The sequence below is a fragment of the Archocentrus centrarchus genome, chromosome 6, assembly GCF_007364275.1.
Source record: "Archocentrus centrarchus isolate MPI-CPG fArcCen1 chromosome 6, fArcCen1, whole genome shotgun sequence".
Classification (NCBI taxonomy): Eukaryota; Metazoa; Chordata; class Actinopteri; order Cichliformes; family Cichlidae; genus Archocentrus; species Archocentrus centrarchus.
The window spans coordinates 29,157,680-29,180,917 of record NC_044351.1 but is presented as its reverse complement, the minus strand read 5'-3'; the positions used below and the strand labels follow the sequence as shown (position 1 = coordinate 29,180,917).

The 23,238-nt window shown below is 40.8% G+C and overlaps 1 protein-coding gene across 2 annotated transcripts in view; it reads right to left on the bottom strand.

The window, feature by feature from the left end:
• Window positions 1–22,662, bottom strand: part of fgd4a (FYVE, RhoGEF and PH domain containing 4a) — a 51,364-nt gene extending 28,702 nt beyond the window's left edge. Inside the window, exon 1 of one of the 2 annotated variants that reach the window (XM_030732123.1) lies at window positions 22,455–22,662. In XM_030732123.1, coding sequence (XP_030587983.1) covers window positions 22,455–22,557 — 103 coding nt within the window. In that variant the 5' untranslated portion in view covers window positions 22,558–22,662. Of the gene's footprint in view, window positions 1–4,207; window positions 4,655–22,454 lie in introns of those variants that run through there. The other variant, XM_030732124.1, reaches the window with a different exon arrangement.
• Window positions 22,663–23,238: the final 576 nt, after the last annotated feature.

The window sequence follows — 23,238 nt, the reverse complement described above, 5'->3', positions numbered from 1 at the left end:
CATGGTTTTGTTTCTGAATATGAATGGTGCAATGAACCTGTGACAGTCTTTGTTTTCAACTACAAAAAAAAACACACTTATTGCTTCATAAAATGTATACATCACAGTGCCTCTGCGTTTACCACCAGGCACCCTACAAAGCCCCAGCATGTGAAGATAAGAATGATCTGAGCATGCTCTTTGGCCCACGTCTAATGAGGGCAGGCCAGCTGGGTAACTAGACGTGCTGCGATCCTCAAACTACCAGCCACCCTTCCCCCCGTCCCATAGAGACAGGAAGCGATGGAAACTATAGGCTTCCTGTTTGCTGCTGCAGGGATAATCATCCTCCAGAGAAGAATGACTATAACAGATCATTTAAACATGTTCTACATGCCAGATGGCAGACATTAAGTTCCACAATTGATCCAAACAGGTATACCACAACCAGGCATACTTATAAGAAAAATAAAGTTAGCATCAAAGAGTGATGAGAACCCATAATTGAGATCCAATCAGCAGTGCAGACTACAATCACTGTGAACTGAGAGAGGAGAGACTGAATGATAGAGTGAGAGTTTGTGATAACATCAACAGGCAACAGTCATTTTCTCTGTGTGCCTCTTTGCAGCACCTAGCTTGTCACAATCACCTTCTCTCTCCTTCCATCTCCTCCTCCATCCCCATGACCTGGCAGGTCTACCTTAAAAAAAAAAAAAATCACAGCTGCTGTGGCAGGCGCTCTTGAATGTGTCAATCAATAGCTTGTCTGCCCAATTGCCACGTATGACTGAGTCCCAGCAGACCAGAGTTATTATGAACAACAATGCTTATTCACAGCAAGCTCTTTATGATAACACTGAATCAACTGGACTTGAATGGTCTCATAGATTAAACAAAGATATGTGAAAGAGGGACCCTCTATGCAGGATAGCAGATAAAAAGGCAAAAATGTCTGTACAAAAATCTCATTAAGCCAGCTGTAATTATATATAGACTATTTGTGTGAATTCAATACATGTTTCTGCTACAGAGCCACACAATTCAAAGAGTTTTTTTTTAAACTAGTTCTTAAACTAAAGCAGCTCTGTTTTAATTCCTTGCAAATCACTCCTTAGTAAAAAGATTTCTATTAATAACCATTTGTATTTCCACCACTTTGGCAAAATCTCATGACTTCTTGAACCTAATTGTAGCTCCAGTTCCAAAAATAACTACATGAGAAGTTCCCACAAACTGATGCTAATGACGAAGTTGTTATTACTCTTCTGATGCTGGCTTCAGTTCATGTCAGTGAAATGCGCCTGCTTTTCTTACGCACCGATAATCCTCAGAGGCAACAGACCATAACCAATGCCTCGTACACAAGATGAGCGACAGCACATGGCATTTCTGAAAGGTCGTGGTGGGACTGGTATTTTGCCAGCAATATTTCAGAGCTATTTCTAATAGTGATGCAATAAGTGCGATTCATTTTGCAGTGAAGACTAAAGCAAAACTACTTTAATGCTCAACCTGGAAAATACAGGAAGAATTTTAGATTAAACCGTGACCATTAGCTGTTGAATTTTTTACACTTGTTGAGCAAAGAGCCACAGTAAGAGCGGTACTAATGGAATGTACTGTAACGTGTAGGATAATGCCGGCAACTTTTCCTGTTCTTTATTAGCCAACATTTTGGGAACAAATCTGCCCAGGTGTGATCAAAATTTTTAGGGTAAACATATTGTAATCATAGTGAGAATAGATAGCATCACAGATGTAACAAATCTAGGGTATTATTGTTTATATTAAAATATTCCAATAGATTCTTAATTTTGATTATTCTTAAATATCTCTTTGCTTGTCTCCATTTATTGATCCTCATGCATTAAGAAGCCAGTAAACAACAGAAAGTCATTAATGCTAAACAGATTTGACTCTATGCATAATGGATGAAGTAAATAGATGCTGAATATAATGCCAATCAAACAGCATGGGTAAGGACTTGTGTCTCAAATGGGATCATTGTGCTCAGCATGAATGAGCCCTTCTGACTGGCACCGGAGCCCATATTCTCAGCACAGAGTTGGAATGCACAGAAAACCCCTGCAATCCTGAAAGCAAGCCTGTAGCCAAGCCCAGAGCCAAGACTGGGGCTCTAATGAGGCAGAAGGAGAAAGATAGAAAGCAACGATTAACATTTTGCATGAGAGAAACTTCCTCTATAGCCAAGCTGACCATGATTCAACTGAAATCATTTTCTCTTTCTTCCGCATTGCTGCACACCCCATTTTTAAACTCACACTGCAAATAAGCTTGGTCACCTGCTTTTCTGCTTGTCTGGTTTCACAAGCACGCAGCACCTAACCTGACACTGTGGAATAAAGTGTCATACAGCATCAGCATTTCTGGTCTGTGTCTCGAGAGTCTCAGCAGAAAGACAAGCCACTGCACAAAGAGAGGACAAAATAATTACAGCAGAGGGAGCGATGCCTCTGAAGGACAATGACACAGCATATTTAGTTAGACCAGAAATAAAGGAAAGATGAGGAAGCTGTCAAGGTGAGGAGGTTGAATCCCGTGCTGCTGCTGACAGAGCACAGCAGTTAGAATCTAGACAGAACAGATCCCGCCGCCCACCCACCCACACATCGACTCACCTACCCACACATCGACCCACTTACCCATCCACACACACGCAAACCCTACCCCTTGATAACTGCAAAAGGGTACAAACATGATCAAATGAAACCATTTTGGTAGTGTTTGTGGTTCTGTATGTGAAATAGCTCGTTATTCTCCTTCCTCCTCCTGCTAATTTGGTCACATTACATCACATTACATCTCTTTCTGTTTCTTCTTTTGACCAGTTGTCCTGCATGTGAGTTAAGAGCTAACTTGTTTTTCATGTGTCTACTATTTTAGATAACGTGCAAGCAGTGGTCACATGTACAGAAAAGGAAAAGTGATGAAGATGAAGAACTTTCCCCGCTGAGCCAACAGACCACCCACTCATTGTTATTTTTATTTATTTATTTGCATTTAAACATCTGAGAGTCAGGCTACAAATGTAATCGAGGCTCCTTGGCTTTTGTGTTAGCAATTGATAAATTAATATCTGAAAGTCTCACCCTTTTATAAATGCTACCAATGATGCACATGTTAGATAATTCTAAGGAGCAACCAGATCCATCAACTGTGGAGCTGCAACAAGTACATACTCTCCATAAAAATTGTCCTCTTTAAAATCAGTCACTGATTTCTTTTCACCTGGCTTCTTTATTCCTTGATCTTGTGGAATCCCTCTTACTGGGACCACACAGGAGCCAATCAATGGGTGTCTTCATGGGAGCACAAGCTTTGACAACATCCTCAACAGAGAGGAAGATTCAGGATGGAAAACACATGCATACTGGTGTAGATAGAGTTAATAGTTTTAACTGCAAAGACAGATTACAGAGTAACACTGATAGCACGCAGCAGGGAACTGAAGTTGGGAGACTCAGCCCAAAGCATGAGAATATATGTACACATTTCTATTAATCTGGTAATAAAAAGTCATTAGTCCAACAGTTTTATTGTGTTAAAAAGAGATTATTATCTTTGCTTGTTTTAGGATGAAATTGGATTGAAATTGGATTACATCTGTAATGGCAGGGCAACTACAAATAAGTAATTCACATATACCATGCACACACAGGCGTACCTGTGTGAAGCGGTTTACTGAAATCAACAGCTTTTGTATGTGTGTGCACATCTCAGTGACAGTGTATGCGTTGCAAATCTGGACAACATACCCTGAGACAGGCTGCAGCTGAGAGACTCAGTCAACACTGTCTTAAAGAAAATTAATAGTCTCCTCCAGCTAGAACAGCTCCCAGTGCTTAGAGCACCCACATTGCTCACACACACACACCCCTACAAACAGCCACATTCAGTTACAGCATCCACCAGAGAAACATCCTGTGGTGAGATCTCAGGTTTTGCCTTTTGTGATGTGTGCTCCTCCCTTTGTTAACCATCACCCTCAGCAGGCGATTAATGTGTGTGTGTGTGTTTGTGCACGTGCAGAATGGCAAACAGTATTTCAGAGTCTCTATGGTCATGAACCACACACAAATTCTGTCTGTCAGCTCTGTGAACCCAACGCCCCATGGCTACAGTGTGAATGCGACGGCTGCAGCGCACCGGTGCTGCTTGGTAAACCAGAGTAAAAAAAAAAAAACAGAGAGAGAGAAACACTAACCTTAGAGCAGGTTGAGTCCACTGAGAATAGTGGAGTCCAGTGAAGAAACTGAACGCCTTTAGACTGAAGCGGAAACCTCTCTTCCTCCTCTCTCTCTGCGCTCTGTCGCTCACACTGGCAGGTTGAGGTTGGTGTTAAACTGCTGCCTCACTGCGTTGGTTGCATCCTCCCTTCCTTCCCGCTCTCTCTCTCTGTCTCTCTCACACAGACACATTTCTACACCCAGTCACCCTTTAGCCTAACCTCTCCATGCTTTCTTCCTTCTTTTACCTCAGTGCTCTGTCCTTTCTACAGCAAACGAGGATAATCACATTCCAGCGGAGACAGGGCATATGGCGGGGGAGCAATACTCAGCCCCAGAGTGAAGCCCCCTCTGTGTGTGTGAATGTGTTTGTGCATATGCCTGTGTGTGTTGCGTAGACAAGCGGTCCCATTGTGTTGGGTAAGGGGAGGGCCAGTGAGAGGGGAAGAAGCCAATGGCCATACTCATCTGCTGTCCCTGCTGCTAGTGGCTACAGCACAATATAGGTGGAGAGCGTGACATACAATAACCCCCTGCCAGGAAGAAAGAAGAGGGTGGGGTTGTGTGGAGGACACAAGAAAGACAAGACATCTGAAGAGAAAGCTGATGAAGAATTGATCTCTGTATTAAGAAAGTAGAAGCCTGACATAATGGCTTATAAAATTTTAGTTGTCAACTGCAGCAGCTTTCAAATGGTTCACACTGAGGAACAAAACGTAGGTTTGAGGTAGTGGGAAAAGTGGAAACTGACTTGGCCACCTATTCCATACACACGACAAATAAATCACTGTATATGCATTCTCAAGAGAAAGCACATGAAGAATGTCACAAAAAAGATTAGGAAAAAAAAGTTGCACAAAAGGTATTTCTTTACACATTTTTAAAAACATACATTTTTTCCCTATACACAAAACAACTAAACAAAAACAGCCATCATGGGTTTCCACAATCGAGGTTACTCTTCATTTTGTCATGTTGTGCCCACTTCTTTCAGGGTGAAACCCAGCTAGAGAATTAGCACCACCAGCTGTTCATCTCAATACACCAATGATGTAGCTTAAGTGCTGGAAATGCCCATTAATAAGCCTGTTTTTAAAATGCAGATTTTTGTGGAAATTAGGTTCAATTATGTTTTCAGTGGAAATACGAAGGTAAGCAAGCCTCCAAGCCTCCAGCTCTTGTGAAAGCAATCATTTCAGGAACTAACAGCTTTTTTTTTTTTTAGCTTGACATGAACCCTTTTTTCTCACTTATTTCATAACTTCATAACCCCAAGAAGTCAGATATTGTCACAAACCCTTAGAGAACCACGTCAGCATTAAAACCGACTAAAGACGAAGAGTAAAACAAGAAGAGCTTGTTTTACTAAAGAACAAGCACAAACTAAGAACTACTAAGAACAAACTAAATATACATTTAAAATCCTTTTCGGTCACGTAAGAGAGGCTTGTCACAAATAGATGCACAAAATGTACTCGTTTTTGTCCTCTTCCTCAAAGTCCACTGTCACTTTGGTCATCAGCAGTTTAAAAAAAAAGAAAAGAAAAAGAAATACAGAACAGACAGATCTGTTGTGGTTGGGGTGGCTTAAGTTTTGACATGATGAGAAAGGCCACTTGACACTTCTCACACTCTCAAGCCTGTCTGAGAAAATGACCTTCAGGCAATGATAAGGTACTTTCACAAACAGCTCTCTCTTGAGACAGTTCTCGCTATTAAGAAATGTGTTTGGTTGGCTGTGATGCATACACAAAAGTACACAATGTCTCACCATAGGCGCTTTTGCTAAAAAGAAACTGTCATCTTCATGTCAGTAAGCTTCACTGTTGGCTTCTTTATTAATTCAGACTGGCAGCCATTGCACTCCTGACCTGGTTTCTGTTCTCCTGTCTGTCATCGATTTATCTAACCACCCGTTTTCATCTCCCTTCACCCAATTTCTTGCTGATGTCCTTCTGTTTCCGTTTTCATATAACTTCCCATTTTCTAAGCCTTTATAACCAGTGCTGGACATGGACGCCCATTAAAATTAAATACTTTCAGAGGTTCCATGAAATGACCTGCTCATGCTGATAGTCTCAGACACACCTTAAAACACACTGAGTCTGGCCAAGCCTTATTATATATACACAGTAATTAGTGACTGGAAGGTCTAGAGAGTAATAACTACATCCAGACCTCAATATGAGCAGTGTGTAGTGCTTCCTGTGGCTTCTGTGTGTGTCTGAACCACATTCAGGAAATCAGGGTGCTACAGAGATAATTGTATTTTCATTTACTGCCTGCCCATTAACTGCAGAACCAATTACAGGTCAGTTTAATCAGTACAAAGACAAAAATACAAAGACACATGCAAATTCAAAAGCAAGGAAGTCTTTACTCCTAATTTTAAGACCCATAAAAATTGCTTTTAAAAGCAACAGGACAATAATAACAGAAAAATCTGTCACATTTAGTTTTTAAAGTCTTAGATTTAGGGATGGGTAACAATCTCTGATTGGAAGACCTGAGAGTCCTGCTGGTGATATATGGCTGCAAAAGTGGGCTTATGTTGGTAGATGCTTCGCCATGCGGAGCCCTAAGAGTGAAAACTAGAACTTTGAACTGAATTCTAAATCTAACGGGGAGCCAATGAGGAGAGGTGTGACATGAGAAAGTCTGGAAGATGTGGTAAAGAGCCTTGTAGCAGCATTTTATATAGGCTGTAGATGATCCAAGGAGGTTAAGGAGAGTTATTTAGAAAAAAAGAAAGAAAGAAAAGGAATAGATTTTAAATTGTGCATTCGTCATTTTAAAAATGTCATATGATTTTTGCTTTTGGTGATGAGTAATCACTTTGGTGCTGAGTAATCACCAAAAGCAAAATGACTCAAAAATCACTGTATTTTGTAGAAATAGATGAGCTACTCTGGTTTGACACCAGTGGAGTAGTGGCTAACACATGCACTTTGCAAGTGAAAAGTCAGCGGTTCAATTCCAGCTGGAGAAACAAATCCCCTCTGGGGTTACGTGAGGAAGGGCATCCAGTGGAAAACTCTGCCAAATCACACAATGTGGAGCTTCACATTGTGGTGCCCCCTTGTGGCGAGATTGCAGGCAAAAGAAGCTTCTATTCTGGTTTGACAAACAGCCAACAGTTCTTTGATTGGCTATTTAGATATTTGGGTAGACAAGCAGCTGAACTGGTGTACCTAATAAAACAGTGAATTCCATGAAGGCCGCGGATGACAAGCAATGAATCACATAAAGATATGTAAAAGGCTGTTCAACCGATATAATGTCTCTGGAAATACCAACACCACACACACTAACTTATGCTCAACAATATCAGCTGAGTGTTTCTATTACTGCAGGTTGGTTAAAACTCACTGAAGAGCAAGTCCTTTATGTGGCTTCAGACTGGGCCAAAACAAAAGCTGACACTATACTGTCAGTACCATAATCATACAGAACACAAAGTGCTTTAAAAGAGCTGCAATGTCTACACAAGCTATTAGTTTTTTAATTTAGTTTGAACAGTATAGCCTGGTTGTTTAAGTTTCATGTGTAGATATTTCCTAACTGTATAGCATTAATCTGGTGGTGTAAATCTAAAAGTCTTTAAGAAATAGAAAGAAAAAAAAAATTCAGCACAGACCTGACACAGGACCTGAGAGACACATTTAGCCCATCAGTTGATCCATCTACTTTTTTTCAAAGAATCACCAGAAATCATTTTAGGGGAAGGGGTGGCTGTCAAGAAGCCATTCTTAAGGAGGGAAAAAGGCTGAGGTATGCCAAATTACACAATCAGTGCTGAACTGAAGGAGTGATGAATCCAAATTTGAAATTTCTGGTTCACATTGTGGTCAATATGTGAGGAGGAGGTCAGGAAAGACATACAACAGTGTCCACGAACATGTGTAAAACACAATGGAGGCTCCTGTCGTGGTTTTGGGCTGCATTTCAGCCAGTGGTGTTGGGGATCTTGTCAAAATTGATGAAGTTATGGCTGTAGAAATGTACCCTCATACTATGAGCCACCATGCAATACCATCTACAAAGATGATTGGCAGCAGCTTCATTTTTCAGCATGATAACGATCCCAGTGCAGCAAAAACAACAAAAACACACAATAAAACACTATCAGTCAAAGACTGGCCTCCCCAGAGCCCGGACCTCAACACTACTGAAGGAGTGTGGGATCATCATGACAGAGAATGGAACAAAAGGCAGCCAACATCTAAAGAAGAGCTTTGAATGCTCTTCAAGAAGCCTGGAGAACTACTCCTGAAGACTACTTAAAGAAATTCCCAGAATGCTTGCCTAAGAGAGTTCAGGCTGTGTTGAAGAATAAAAGGTGGTCATACCAAATACTGACTTTCAAGCTTGTTAGAATTGTCAGTCAGTCAGTCAGTCAGAATACTTTATTGATCCCAAAGGGAAATTACTACTGTTACAGCTGCAACCGTTTCATTTAAATGAGTAAACCTAAAACACAATAACATACACTAAAGGCATAAAAGTATAAAGACTAAAGAGATATTTTGACTATATACACATCTAAATCTATACACATATGAAAATTGTGAGTGCAAAAATTTTTAAATAGGTGTCATTATATATATATATGCACAGTCCTTTTTTGTACAATGTATAAGTGTATGTACAATGTACAATGTATATAGTGTATGTACAATGTATATGGAAATTTAAACAATTTTATGTACAATTGAATACTGATAAGTGAATGACACTGATGAACCACAATGTCACCTATTAAGGGAGGAGTTATAGAGTCTGATGGCCACAGGTAGAAATTACCTCCTGTGGCGCTCTGTGGTGCATTTTGGTGGGATGAGTCTTGCACTGAATGTGCTCCTGTGTCCCATCACTGTGTTGTAGAGTGGGTGGGAGCCATTGTTCATAATGGCCTGCAGCTTAGACAGCATCCTCCTCTCCGACACTGCCATAAGCGAATCCAGCTCCACTCCCACCACATCACTGACTTTGTGGATCAGTTTATTGAGTCTGTTGGCGTCTGTTGTGCCAACTGTTTTTGGCTTATATATTTTATTTCCATGTACTTTTGCACATGCTTAAATAAATCACTGCACGTAATTCCCATTTTCTATTTTACAACTTCCAGAACTTCCAGAAAACATGTGAACACTCGAATCATATGTGGACAAACCAAACCTCTCATGAGACAACACATTCACTGGTTTTTATCAGAGAACAATGTGTTGTTTCTATGGCGATACTTAACAGAAGCATTGGTTTTCAGACAGTGAATAATGGACCTATTTAAGTATTCACTGTACAACCTGCAGTGTGACATGAGTGCACAAGCATATATGCAGCAATTACTGTCACGCAGGTACACATGCACACTTATAAGATGAGCCACAAATCTATGGATCTTATTTACACTGGATCATGCACAGTGTGTACACACACACACACACACACACACACACACACCTACACACACACACACACACACACACATCAATGTAGAGACATGCACCAACTCATGAAGAGACACCGCTAGGTATGAGAAATGCAATCAAACACTTGAAGCATACCCTGCTTGGTGGTAGATAAGCCATTCCTTGCTACTGTGCAGCCAAAGATGAATCAGCTGTCACACACAGTGGCTGACAGCTTAAAGAATCACTTCTGAATTGCTTCACACACACACAAACTAACTGTCCCCAAATGAAACTTTCTGTTTATGTCCTGTTAAAATCCAAAAGCAATACAAAATGTAAAGTCAAAAACATTTTGTACACCTTATTTCTGACTCTCTTATTTTAACTTTTCTTACTGCTCCAAATAATACCTTCAGCTGAGTTTTTCTATATAGGATTTTCAAAAATGTTACCTCTGAACAGACTCTTTCCCCACTGTTTTCTACATTCATCTGAACTGCTGTCACTTTTCAGCATACAATGGTGTAAAGATGAAAAGAAAACTGCCTTCAGTTCAAAGCAATTTTGAGGGAGTAATATGTTATTGATTCAGTTGGCTTCAGTTCAATAGTTTTTGTCACGTTTTGTGACCTTAATTTCAAGCATGTAACAAGGCATTACACATGTATACATTTTCTTGTGTCTAAAGCCGCACTACCTTCCTCCCACTCATCGCACATAGACACACACACACACACACACATTTCACAGTTCACACTTTTTTCTGCGTCCTTACGGATGCAGCTGGCGGTTCCCACTCCTCTTGCCATTTCCATATAGTGATCTGTTACTCTGCTTCCACCATCCATCTTTCTTCTCTCTTTGGCCTGAGAGAAAAGGAGAGGGGAGGAGAGCACCATAGCTCCAGGCCATTACCCATCACATCTCTATAAGCACAAAACCACAGGCCTACCACATACACATCATTAATTAAACCTGTTTTCTGGCAGATGCGTGCACACGCATTTGGCATGCACATTCTGTATTTGAGCCCTTGCTGTTTTCATTGACCCCCACCCCCATCCGCACATTATTCAAGGTCAATGATGAATGATGGGAATGGTCTGTAAACGCACATTTATAGACACACACATGCAAGAACAAAAGCTACAAAAACACAACAAACAAGGTACAAAGGCCCAAACCCTGTCTCTACAACAGTGGGGCACATCTGTCATAAAAGGAGGACAGGCAATGGGTCAGCATCCACCCCCGCCTCACAACTTGCCCTGGATTGGTTCCCATAATCATGCCATCCCTGCTGTCAATCCTCCCCTACAAAAAAACCCCCTGACAACCAGTTAAAATCGATGCAGACTGCGAAGCGATGGTCCTTAGCAAAGCTGTGCGAGAGATAATAACACATCCAGACAATAGCCTCTATCTAAACACCAAATTGATTAAACAATTAGTTTACCGAGAGTGAGAAAAGCATCTCAGCACAGAAGATGTACGATGCTTTCATTATACATCTCATCTTTCCAGACAGTAAACATGCAGAATAAATCTCACTATAATCCAAGCTGAATTAATAAAAAAGAGTTGAATGGGATCATTGACACTGATAAATACCTCATTATTTTCATGTTTGTGAGTGGAGCAGTGACAGCATGTGTGTGTGTGTATATGTGTGTATGTGTATGTGTGTGTGCAAATGTGACATGTTTGCTGAGTTTGTAAAAAAAGGCCAGTTTATCAAGTTAATCATTATTCCGATGACTTGCGTCTTTAAAAAAAATGCACAGGTTAAACATTGAAAGCACCATGTGAAAATTCTGTCATACATTCCCACCGGTTGCCTGTTTGAATTACCTTTCTGTGAATGCTTTGCAAATCACATTCTGGATAACAGGGTTTACTACATTCCCCTCTGCACCATTTAACACTTTAACAATGCAATCACAATTCAAGCGACGAGGCTGATCAGGTGCTCCGTTCCAACTGACAGATAGCGTGGGAGGGTGAAATTTTACTTTGAACCGCAATTATAAATATGTGTTACAGGCGTTTTTCGTAGTAGTTCACACATTTTGGCATGTTAAAATCTATGATGCAAATGATGGACAGATTTCATTTTAGGATTGTGTTACAGGTTTATGGCTGCTGAATGGAACAGAGCCAAAGCTAATTTGAGCAGAAGCAAGTCCCATAGAGGTTAAAAAACACCTTTCTGATTTGGTGTTTCTAACATCTGCTGACATGTCAGAAAGCCCTCTAGTGGCTACAGTCAAAACTGCACACAACACCCACCTGCCCTGAGAGTGTTTTCATGCCTAAACAATATCCAGTGCATCATCCTACTGTTAATTCCCTTGTTTTCAGTTGTAAAGCTGTTTAATGGATTAAAAAATACCCAGATGGAAACATCTGTTTCTGTGTATTTCAGGAACAGAAATGCCTGAGGGTAAATGCTGAATTAATTGGTTGCACATTTTCCCAGCAGCACCCACCTTGATATAAATGAGACGGACAAGTTTGAAAGCATTTATGTGTGAAACTTGGGGGTGAATGTATGCACATCATTATCATCATCACATGAGCACCAGACAGTTAAGTTTTGCCCTCACTCTAATTAGCTGGAACACACTTTCTTGTTTAAGCTCTGTAAATATGAACTTTTAGAGCCTTAAGTAACAGTGAAAAAATCAGTGTCAACAACTAGTAAAACCTCTGAAAACTTAAGTACACAATACAATCCCTGAGATTTTAGATAGATAGATATTTAATTGATCACCAAGGAAATTAGGGCAAAAACTATAGCAAAAACTGAAAGTGTGTGTCACCTTGGGAACACGAATGTCTTTAACAAATTTCTGTCCTTTATTATCCATCTCATCTATTTTCTTCTGCATATCCTTTCCAAGGTCGTGGGGGCTGGAGCCTATTCCAGCTGTCATAGGGTGAGAGGCAGGGTGCACCCTGTACAGGGCACCAACCTGTCATAGGGCTAACACAGATAGACAGACAACCATTCACACTCACATTCACTCCTATGGCTAATTTAGATTCCCCAATCGACCTAACCCCACTAACTGCATATCTTTGGAATGTGGCAGGAAAGTACCCTGAGAAAACCCATGCAAACACAGGGAGAACATGCAAACTCCACACAGAAATGTCCCGGAGGTGGATCTGAACCCAGGACCTTCTTGCTGTGGGGCAACAGTGCTAACCACTGTTCCCCTCTTTATTCTAAATATAAAAATAATAAACATATTTTGCCACGTAGCAGCTTTAGTTGTATATACATACTATACCTCCAAAAGTATTTGATTATCTGCCTTCACATGCATATGACCTTGAGTGACATCCTATTCTTCCAGAAGTGCATTTGTGAGGTCAGACACTAATGTTGGATGAGAAGGCCTGGCTCACAGTCTCCACTCTAATTCATGCCAAAGGTATTCTATTGGGTTGAGATCTTTTTTTTTAATGCACTGGTGTGCTGCCATGTTGGAACAGGAAGGGGCCATCCCCAAACTGTTCCTACAAAGTTGGGAGCATGAAATTGTCCAAAATGTCTTGGTATACTGAAGCATTAAGAGTTCCTTAGGGGCTGAGCACAACTCCTGAAAAACAACCACCCACCATAATTCCCCTTCTACCAAACTTTACAATTGGCACATTGCAGTCAGGCAAGTACCGTTTTCCTGGCAACTGCTAAACCCAGACTCAGCCATCAGATTGCCAGACGGAGAAATGTGATTTGCCACCTGTCGTTCCCAATCGCTTCCTCTTTGTTATAATAACTCTAACAGTTGACTGTGGAATATTTAGTTGTGAGGAAATTTAACAACTGGACTTGTTGCACAGGTGGCATCCCATCGCAATACCACACTGGAATTCACTGAGCTCCTGAGAGTGAGCCAGTCTTACACAAATGTTTGTAGAAGCAGTCTGGATGCTTAGGTGCTTGATTTTATACATCTGTGGCCATGAAAGTGATTGAAACACTGGAGTTCAATGATTTGGATGGGTGAGTGGATACTTTTGGCAATATAGTGTACAATTAGAGAATGGACATCAACAAGATTCTTTTCTGGACTATTTTTACGCACACAGATAGATGGATGGAGCAGTGTAGGCAGCCATTTTTAAATGGTTGGTCATTATGCCTCACACAACTCCTTCATCACTGCTGGACAGTCATGAACACATGACCTTGAGTGGTACAAAAACACACCGAGCCCCCGGGGCCACCCCTAAAACAAACAACTACTGTATCATCCCTCATTCACATTCATGAAAGTAAGCATTTTAAAGTAATTGACTGTAATTGTTGTCCACATTTCTAAACTATTATTTGTAGAACTTGGTTAAGTATTTCTTAACATGATGTTACATACCCCTAAAATAAGAGATATTTCTATACCATTTCCATGCCATAATATATATTTTTTTTTATTATTGCTATAATTTTTCTAGTTTTCATGATTATATTAACTGAATGCTTTGATACACTGAGCATTTTCCCCCACATCACTCTAATAAAAGACCTTATCATATCTCAAATATGCTAATGTATCATCTTACTGCTATTTGAGTATTTACAGAAGCTAATCTGTTTTAAAGCAACCATTCACCACATATTAAATATTCGGGCTGGATGTTCAAAAACTACAAGTATCTTTTGAATACCGAAGCAAAAATAAAGAATGAATCCAACTTTGCAGGCAACAATGCTGACAAGTTGTGTCACCACTGCTTCTGATACTCTCTCCCACGTTAAAACAATGAGCACGGTGAAAGGAGCCAGGCTCGCTGGTGTTCCCAGCCTTTTCCTTCCTGCCAGTGCGAATGAGAGCAGAAAGCCTCACACCGCTTCTTCTAGTCTGCTATTAATTAAAGATGACTCAACCCCACTTGCCCACAATAAACAGGATCTGAAGAAACCAGCACTGTTGAGAAGTTGCAATGTTACAGCACACACACTGTATTAATACATGAACACAGTTGTAAAGGCCCACTGGGGATTTTGCCAGAAGGCCAGAGTGGTTGGAAGAGGGTCTTAAGAGGGGGAGCCAGTTCCCAGGCCTCTGATAACAAAACTTTCCTTTTTCCACTATGGTGGATTTAAATGCTCCCCTCACACACTGCTGTGTTCCTCTGAAGCAGCAGGCAAGTCCACAGGGAGACCAAAGCAGAACCTCAGTAAATCAACATGAATATTTAAAGCACGCTCGCTGCACATGACAAGTAATCGCTCTGTGTGAATTTACCAATCATTCATGTTGGTAAACCACCGACTGCTAACAAAACCTCATAACACTAAGAATTACAGAAGCATGTTGCAGCGGGGAAGACTCTTTAATAATAAGTTCTTCTGTGCAACAGTTGCACTTAAGCAAACACATGGTCAGAGAGAACAGGAGCACAACAAATGGTCTACAAGGGACAGCAGGAGGATGACAATGTTAGAAATGAGATTCTGCTAGATATTAGAGAACAGAAATCTGCTAAACGCCAGTCAAAGAAGTACAACAGAGCATCACGAAATGAAGCATGGCAAATTTAATGCTAAAGGAAAATTTTTTCAGAGATTTTTTTTTTAAAAAGCAGGAACAAGAAAACTTTCTTCCCTTTTCAACAACATTCTAACTTATTGCTGACATGTTTTGCTATGTAACTCTTAATGAGGGGGTTTCTGAGTCTTACCATAGCAGCAGAGCAGGCACATCTTTGACTTTTTACCTTTCCGGCTCCAAAACCAGTACTTGCGTTGTCGTTTCATCATCAGTCCACTGTCTTTTATTTTAAAATAGAAACCAAAATTGTCTAACATATATATATATATATATATTCAGCCAATGAAAGTATTCATCCTTAATGTGTTGTCCAGCCTGTAAGGCTCACCTACCAGAAGATACATTTTGTATCAAGCAGGACCTCTGATAGTCCATCCGGAGTCTGAGAGTGAAGTGTATGAAAAGATGAGGAAAGGAAAAGTGCTACAAAGTAACACTAATGTTGTACTTCCAAATTGGAAACAGTATCCCAAAGCAGCTCTTTTTAAGACTTTCTCTAATTTCCTTCCCTCTCTCAGTGCAAAAAGATTTTCTGAGAGCACCCTATCCTGTACTTAACTCTACAGATCTGTAGAGAAAGATGAATCAGCAAGCCACAAACACCTTTCAGTCCTCTTGCAGAAGGGATGTCCTCAGTTTCGCAAAGGTGAAAAACAAAAAGATGAGTGACAATTTCACAACACCTTCCGCTCTGTAAAACTTCCTCAAAACTTGGTTGGTTGCTTAGTGTCCCACAGGCCAACACACCAGGTCTGATTTCTCCTTTTCTGAGTTCAAACTGAACTTGTAAGGTAACAGTGTTCTGGGAAGGACCTCTCGGGCTATAACAATGCCTGTCACAAGCGGGAAAAGACACTTACACACACATACACACACATACACACACACACACACACAAAACACACTGCAGTCAGGAAGCTCTGCTGCATGGAAAGAAAAACAGTGTCCTGGCTGAAACATGGCTGCTATTTAAGCTTCTATTGATTGGGCAAACTGAATCTCAGACTCAGTGTATTAAACAGGTTAAGGTTTGGAGGCAAATTAAAAATAGATTTGCAATAAATTAGAGACTGCATTAGAGAACAAACTGACCTTGAACGCAAATGAAGGTACAAACACATGGCTACTATTAAAAGAAGTGTCAAAATACTTCATTGTGCACCCATGTTTTCTAAAGACATTTTACACAAAACTGCCATGTCTGTATGTTTATGATGACTGCATGACACTGGTTGGCAGATATTCATTTTAAAAAAAATATTGAATGTTAGTGAGTAAAAATCAAGAATAACAGGGCTGCTCAAATAGAAGGTGTGCCTGGTTTTAACCAAGAGAAGCGAAAGCAATAAACATAATAATTGCTTTCTTAATTGATTTGGGATCAGCTGCACAGTGTCATGCCACTATAAATTGCCCTTAATAGTCGGTTTGTTATAAAAGAGTAAATTTCTCTGCAAGGGGTCTACAACACACACTGAGCAGTGAACACCCACCAACCATTTGTCAAACATTTCTGAGCATTTACCTCCACCTACTGGAGCATCTGTAAACCGCGCCAACATATCAAAAGTGATTCTAAATACATACTGAACTGCGTGTTTGCTTATTTGCCTTCATGCACATATGAATGTGAATGACTTCCAATTCTTAATTCATGGGATTTAATATGATGTCAGCCCACCCTTTTTGAGGCTATAACAGCTTCAACTCTTCTGGGAAGGTTTTCCACAAAGTTTAGGAGTGTGTTTATGGGAATTTTTGACCATTCTTCCAGAAGTGCATTTGTGAGGTCAAATGAAAAGGCCTGGCTTGGGGTCTCCTTTCTAGTTCATCCCAAAGGTGTTCTATCAGGTTGAGGTGAGGACTCTGCGCAGGCAAGTTCTTCCACACCAAACTTGCTCATCCATGTCTTTGTTAATGCACTGGTGCACAGTCATGTTGGAACAGGAAGGGGCCATCCCCAAACTGTTCCCACAAATTTGGGAGCATGAAATTGTCCAAAATGTTTTGGTATGTTGAAGCATTAAAAAATTCCTTTTACTGGAACTAAGCGGCTGAGCCCAACTCTTGAAAAACAACCGCCCACCATAATTCCCCTTCTACCAAACTTGACACTTGGCAAAATGCAGTCAGACAAGTATCGTTCTCCTCACTAGCGGAACAAATCAGAGCCGGGCCGGGGGCCCGCAAATGACCGGGCCCTTTACACCCAAATAATAAAGCTCATCATAACATCATTTTATAACATACACATGCCCAGAACAGCGGAAATGTGTATGTTATGAAGTGCCACTCATGTTAGCTTAGTCCGTAAAAATGCTCCACCTAAGGCCTTTAGGCCTTTTCACACCGGATGCGTTGCGTAAAAACAACATGAAATTCCGAATGTTTCGGATGCGAACCTGTAACCTACATACACACCAGACGCGCTGCGTTTTTGCGACTAAATTGCCCTCATAAAACGCACTGTGAAAGAAAGGAAGCCGACATCAAGCGATGATGTAATGAGGTTGTGATTTTTCTAAACAAGAGAAGGAAGAAAAAGAGATTCTGGGTTCATCCAACACATTAGAAAGCGGCAGCAGGGAGAGTTTCATGGTTTGATCCAGGAGTTGAAGCTGCATCACGGATGCTTTCGCGCACGTTTCACATCATCAGTGGGCAGTTGTTGTTGGCAGAGTTGGGATCACATGTGAGGAGGCAGAGAATAATTTCAGAGAGCCGACTGACCCGGAGGAACATGTAGCTGTGTGTCTGAGGTAAAATAGTCCGAGTTTACTGTTCCCAGCTGTATATTCAGTACATCAGTGCACGTTTTGAGCTATGAACTCACATGTTGCTAAATGCAGCGCTCTGATTTATTCGCAAAAACGCAGCGCGTCCGGTGTGAAAGGGCCTTTAAAGCCAGTCACGCAGTCCAACATCTTATTCAATATTTTACACCTACTACATCACTAAAGTCAGTCAGTTTTGAGCAACCATGACTCAGTCCTGACTGTGGCAACCTTTAAAACCCCCGTGTAAAACATGAATGATGGGTGATGTATAGTGGGTTGTATACTGTGCACATTGAGCCATGCATATTGCGATATAATCAAGACAGGGCCCTCCTTCTCCACCTCGCTCGGACGTGACAGAGGCCTGGCTACCTGAAATCTTATTCTCCTCTCCTCTCTCCCATCCGGGCCCCCACTAGCCCCGGGCCGGGGGCGTGCCGCCCTCCCAGCCCCTCCAGAAGCTCCGCCCCTGGTTTCCTGGCAACTGCCAAACCCAAACTCAGCCATCAGGTTACCAGACGCAGAAGTGTGATTCATCACTCCAGAGTCCATGCCTCCGCTGCTCTAGAGTCCAGTGCACAATGCAAAGTGTCAGAAGCACTGCATCTGACACTTTGCATTGCTCTTGGTGATGTAAGGCTTGGATGCAGCTGCTTGGCCATCGAAACCCATTCCATGAAGCTTTCTACGCACTGACCTTGACATAATCTGAAGTCCACATGAAGTTTGGTGGTCTGTAGCAACACACACACACACACACACACACACACACACACACACACACACACACACACACACACACACACACACACACACACACACACACACACACACACACAAAGCCATTTCCTGCTGAGTGCACTACACACCCACAGTGATTATTTCCTGAGCAAACCAAAATCCTCCTCCACACATCGACGAGGAACCACCTACAGTCTGAGACGTCTCTTCCAGACTGAGCAAACTCTGGGTAGAGATTCCAATAAGGAAACAACTGAATTCCTCAGTCTAATAAAAAGTTATTCATTAATAAAGATAAATAGCCACTAGGCAAGAGGTTACATTTTTACAACCTCCTGACAGTCAAGTGATGAAGATCAATACATTGATGGGGTCCTATTTGGGATTTTCAGCAAAGCCCTGGACTGGCTCCAGTATGTCCAGCACTGGAGCCTTGAGGCGACTGTTGTGATTTGGTGCTATATAAATAAAAATGAACTGAATTGAACTGAACTGAACTCAGCTACCAGGCTTCTACACACAACCTATGCCTGACAACATACCACCCCACCCTCATAACTCTCCACTGGCTCTCAGTCAAGTCAGACATTACTTACAAGATCCTTCTTCTCACTTACAAATCCCTCAGTGCCCTGCCCCCTCAGTACCTGTACGACCTCCTAAGCCCATACAGCAGTCTTGGATGCTACAGCCCTCGGCCATGGGTCTGATATCTTTTCCTTGCCCCAACCTCCATATCTCTGGGGACAGAGCCTTCAGCGTGGTATCCCCCACCCTCTGGAATTCTCTCTCAGGTAAGCTTCACAATTCCCCATCACTGGACTCTGAATAAACTTCTCAAAAACTCACCTCTTCAACAAGGCCTTCAACCTCTAGTCTGACTTTATCACTGTCCAAAGAACAAAGAGGATAACAGAATTTTGAATGGGAAAATAACACCTGACAAAAGAATGGAAAACAATGACAGCAGCTCTTTTAAAAACACATTAATGTCAGGACAACTTGATACTGGATATTCATTAATTAATTAAATTTAAATAATGTCCATGTCCAGAACAGTTATGAAGTGTTAAGTAGACTTTTTTCTGACCGCATGAAATCATCTCAGTTGCAATTAGTTACACTGCCACAAATGAAACATATCTTAGCTTGTAACTAAAGAAATTTGCTAAATACTTTATAATGCTGAGTGAAGTTAAAATAATTACAAATCATTTTATGGCAATTCACCTTTTCCCCCAATTTAAATTCTGTCATCCCCTTATCCTAAGGGGGTTAAAACTCGTTCTAATCACATTTTATTTTATAAGACTTAACTTTGGCATAACCACAGAGTGGGGGAGGGGAAGCAACTGGCCTTTCATAATTGAAATAGCAATCACACATGAAGCAATCCTTTTCCATACTCACACATATTATTTATGAGCAATGTTTACTTATGTGGTACAGCAAAGCATGTCATAGAAAAAAGTAATCATCGTTAAGCCACCATGAACTCAGCTGTACAAGAGAACCATTGCTAAAGTGCGTTAAAACCAGTGGAGACAGTAAGAGGGTTCAGCTCAGAATGAATGGGCGTCAGTGCAGCAAAACAATACCAGCAGCAGCAGGCTAGCAGGCCACACAGCTTCTGATTCATACAGTCCCACTGCTTCTATCTTAGCACACAAAAAACAAACAGCCCCTTTGTTGGAGACTGATATGGCTGTGTTCACAGTCACATCAGCACAAACCGACATGCTCTAAAGCTATGCGGACTGACTACATTTTACTGTACATGCAGATCATTGTGCACTGTGAGCTTATAAAGCATGGACAACGCAATTTTTTAAAAAAGACACATAAACAAACACATTGAAGGGTATGACAGTACCCACAGAGAGTATTGATATTTATATTGTACAATCCAACTCAGTTAAACTGACAGGAAAAAAAACCAAAAAAAAAAAAAAAAACAGGGTAACAATGTACTGTAGTTTGAAAAGACGAACTTATAGACTTAATAGCTTTTGTCTCAAATGAGGGGGTCAAAACAGACACAAATTACAATAAAGTCTGTCCTCTAGAATAAAATAATGGCTTGGAATCCAATTTCATACCAAAGCTGGTGAATCTTCCGGCCCAAGCAAATTGAAGTAGAGCATAAGAGATCATTAAAAGTTTAAAACTGTACCTCTGCTGAAATTCAGAAAACATCTCCGGTCCAAGAAATGCAGGCTCAGCCAGACACAATAAAAATGCTGGATCATTAAAAGAGTCACATTGGACCAAGATAAATAGAAGAAATAACTGCAGCCGTGGCAATTAGGTTATACTTATTAGTTTGATTCAGTGCTTTAACTCTTTAAAGTGATCCACAGTTCATATATAGGTTAGATTTACTGCTACAGAACCAACATTACAGATTTGTTGCTCAGTGCTAATAAACTGGCAGGGAGCATGACAGTATGATAAAAGGATATGGTTTTTAATGCTAAGATGTTACAACCTCGTCTCCAATGAAGGAAAACGACAGATCAAGAAATCACTGTAATTCTTCAAGAAATTATAGTGATTAGTCAAGAGGTCTCATTAACCACATCAGCAGCCAGTGTTGCTCAGTCCTCAGATTCAGTGCTGCATTTTGTTGTTATCCATTGGTCAAATATCATAAAAGAAGTTGTAAATGAAGCGTAACACACTTGGTATATGGCAACATTGTGCAATACAAGGGAGCAGCAATGATGATGAAGCCATGAATTACTTCCAGTATTGCAAACTCAAGGTGACTCAATGGCAGGTAATAATTCTGGATATTCTCACTTCCTCACTCAAAGGTGTGCACCTGTGACTGGACCTGACGGGCAAACATTATGAAATGACCCCCCCAACCTTCTTAACAGTAGTGATAACCACTGAACAAAGTTCACATCAAGCTAGATGTACATTATTCTCAACTGCATGTTTGCACAAGCACTCAGTAAGCTTGCAAGATAAGACAGTATGTCTTGGCCGATCTTGCCCAGTCAGAACACTAACAAGCATTGGGATCCTTTTTTTTCTGAGAAATATAAGATGCTAAATTGGATTAGCAAGCCTGTGCAAACTTTCAGTTTCAACTACCAGCTTGGGTTTCTGCAAAGACTCATTTGGAAGTTAGCATAGACACAGATCCCAAGAATTTTTTTTTTTTTTTTTTTAAATCACATTTTAAAACTTGGGCCGAGATACAAAATGCGCAGGAATCTGTCGAGAAACTGTGTTTCTATGATCCTGAGAGCTGCGTGTGCAGATAATGTCATATGACTGCCTGTTAATTTTTGTTCACCGGCATTATTTTTAAACACACCCCCCAGCCTGCAGATAATCACACCACAGGTTGGGTCTTGCCTTTGAAACACGAGCAGTAATGTAGGTGCGCTGAGTGTGTTACAGCCTGACCATTCAATGCTTGCGCAACCAGACTAAGAAAAACACATTATGGCTATGTGACAGCTAAAAGAATCATAACACTAAGTCACTACAGTGACTGCACATGATTGCATTTAGCATAGTGGTTCCTCTGATGAAATATTCAATATTCAAGAAGGGAAATGGCCAAAAATCCTGATAAAACGCACAACATATAAATAAAATAAAATTGCAGTGGAGAAATTACTCTCTCCGAGTAGCTTTGTGATTGTATCCTATATTTATGTATCAAACTGTTCCCCAATATTCCATTAAATAAAACAAAACGAAACAGCTTACCTGCTTCGGTTCGCTCCGTGGTGTGCAGATTTTGTTGTTTCTTGCGAAAAGCGACTCTGCTAAAGCCGTCCATTTTCACTTGAGACACAGACCGCTCAAGCATTCGGATGCTTAAGTGACAGGCATTCAAAGTCTTCAAAAATAACCACAAAAATGTTAAGCAACGCGCTCCCCTCCTCGCTGGAAACTCACTACCAAGTCCAGCTGCGCAGCGGCAGCCCTACAAAATAACAATTTGTCCGGGGCAGCTGAAGACACACTAGACTTCGGCAAACAGATGTGCTAAATAAATAAATAATAACCTACACGAGAAACTTTCGGTTTGATGATCGCCCTCCGACGGCACCTTCATTGGGTGCTTCCTCCGCCCCACCCGCCAGCGGTGCAGACGTTTTTACAATCATAGACAGACTTGCGTAGTGTGTGTGTCTATTCCGCCACACGTACTGTAAACACTATAAGAAAAAATAAAAATATAAAAATGTAAATCCTTATTTTTTTTTTAAATTTATTTTAAGTTTTCAGCTCATCAAAGAAAATTATAACAAAGTACAAAATAGCCCAGTTTTCTATTGTTTGCTGAGGCTAGACATAGATCTTCTCATCTGATGGGAACTATGGTGCTTTTTCGATAGAAGCTACAGACAAGAAGCAAGGAATGGGCATAAAAAAGAGGCTGGGAAAAAAAAAACTTAATTTAACCAGAGCTGTGCTCTACAGAGTGCATTAGATTAAAAGTGGCAATGTATAAAATCTGAAAATGGTTGTATAAAATAACTTTAGA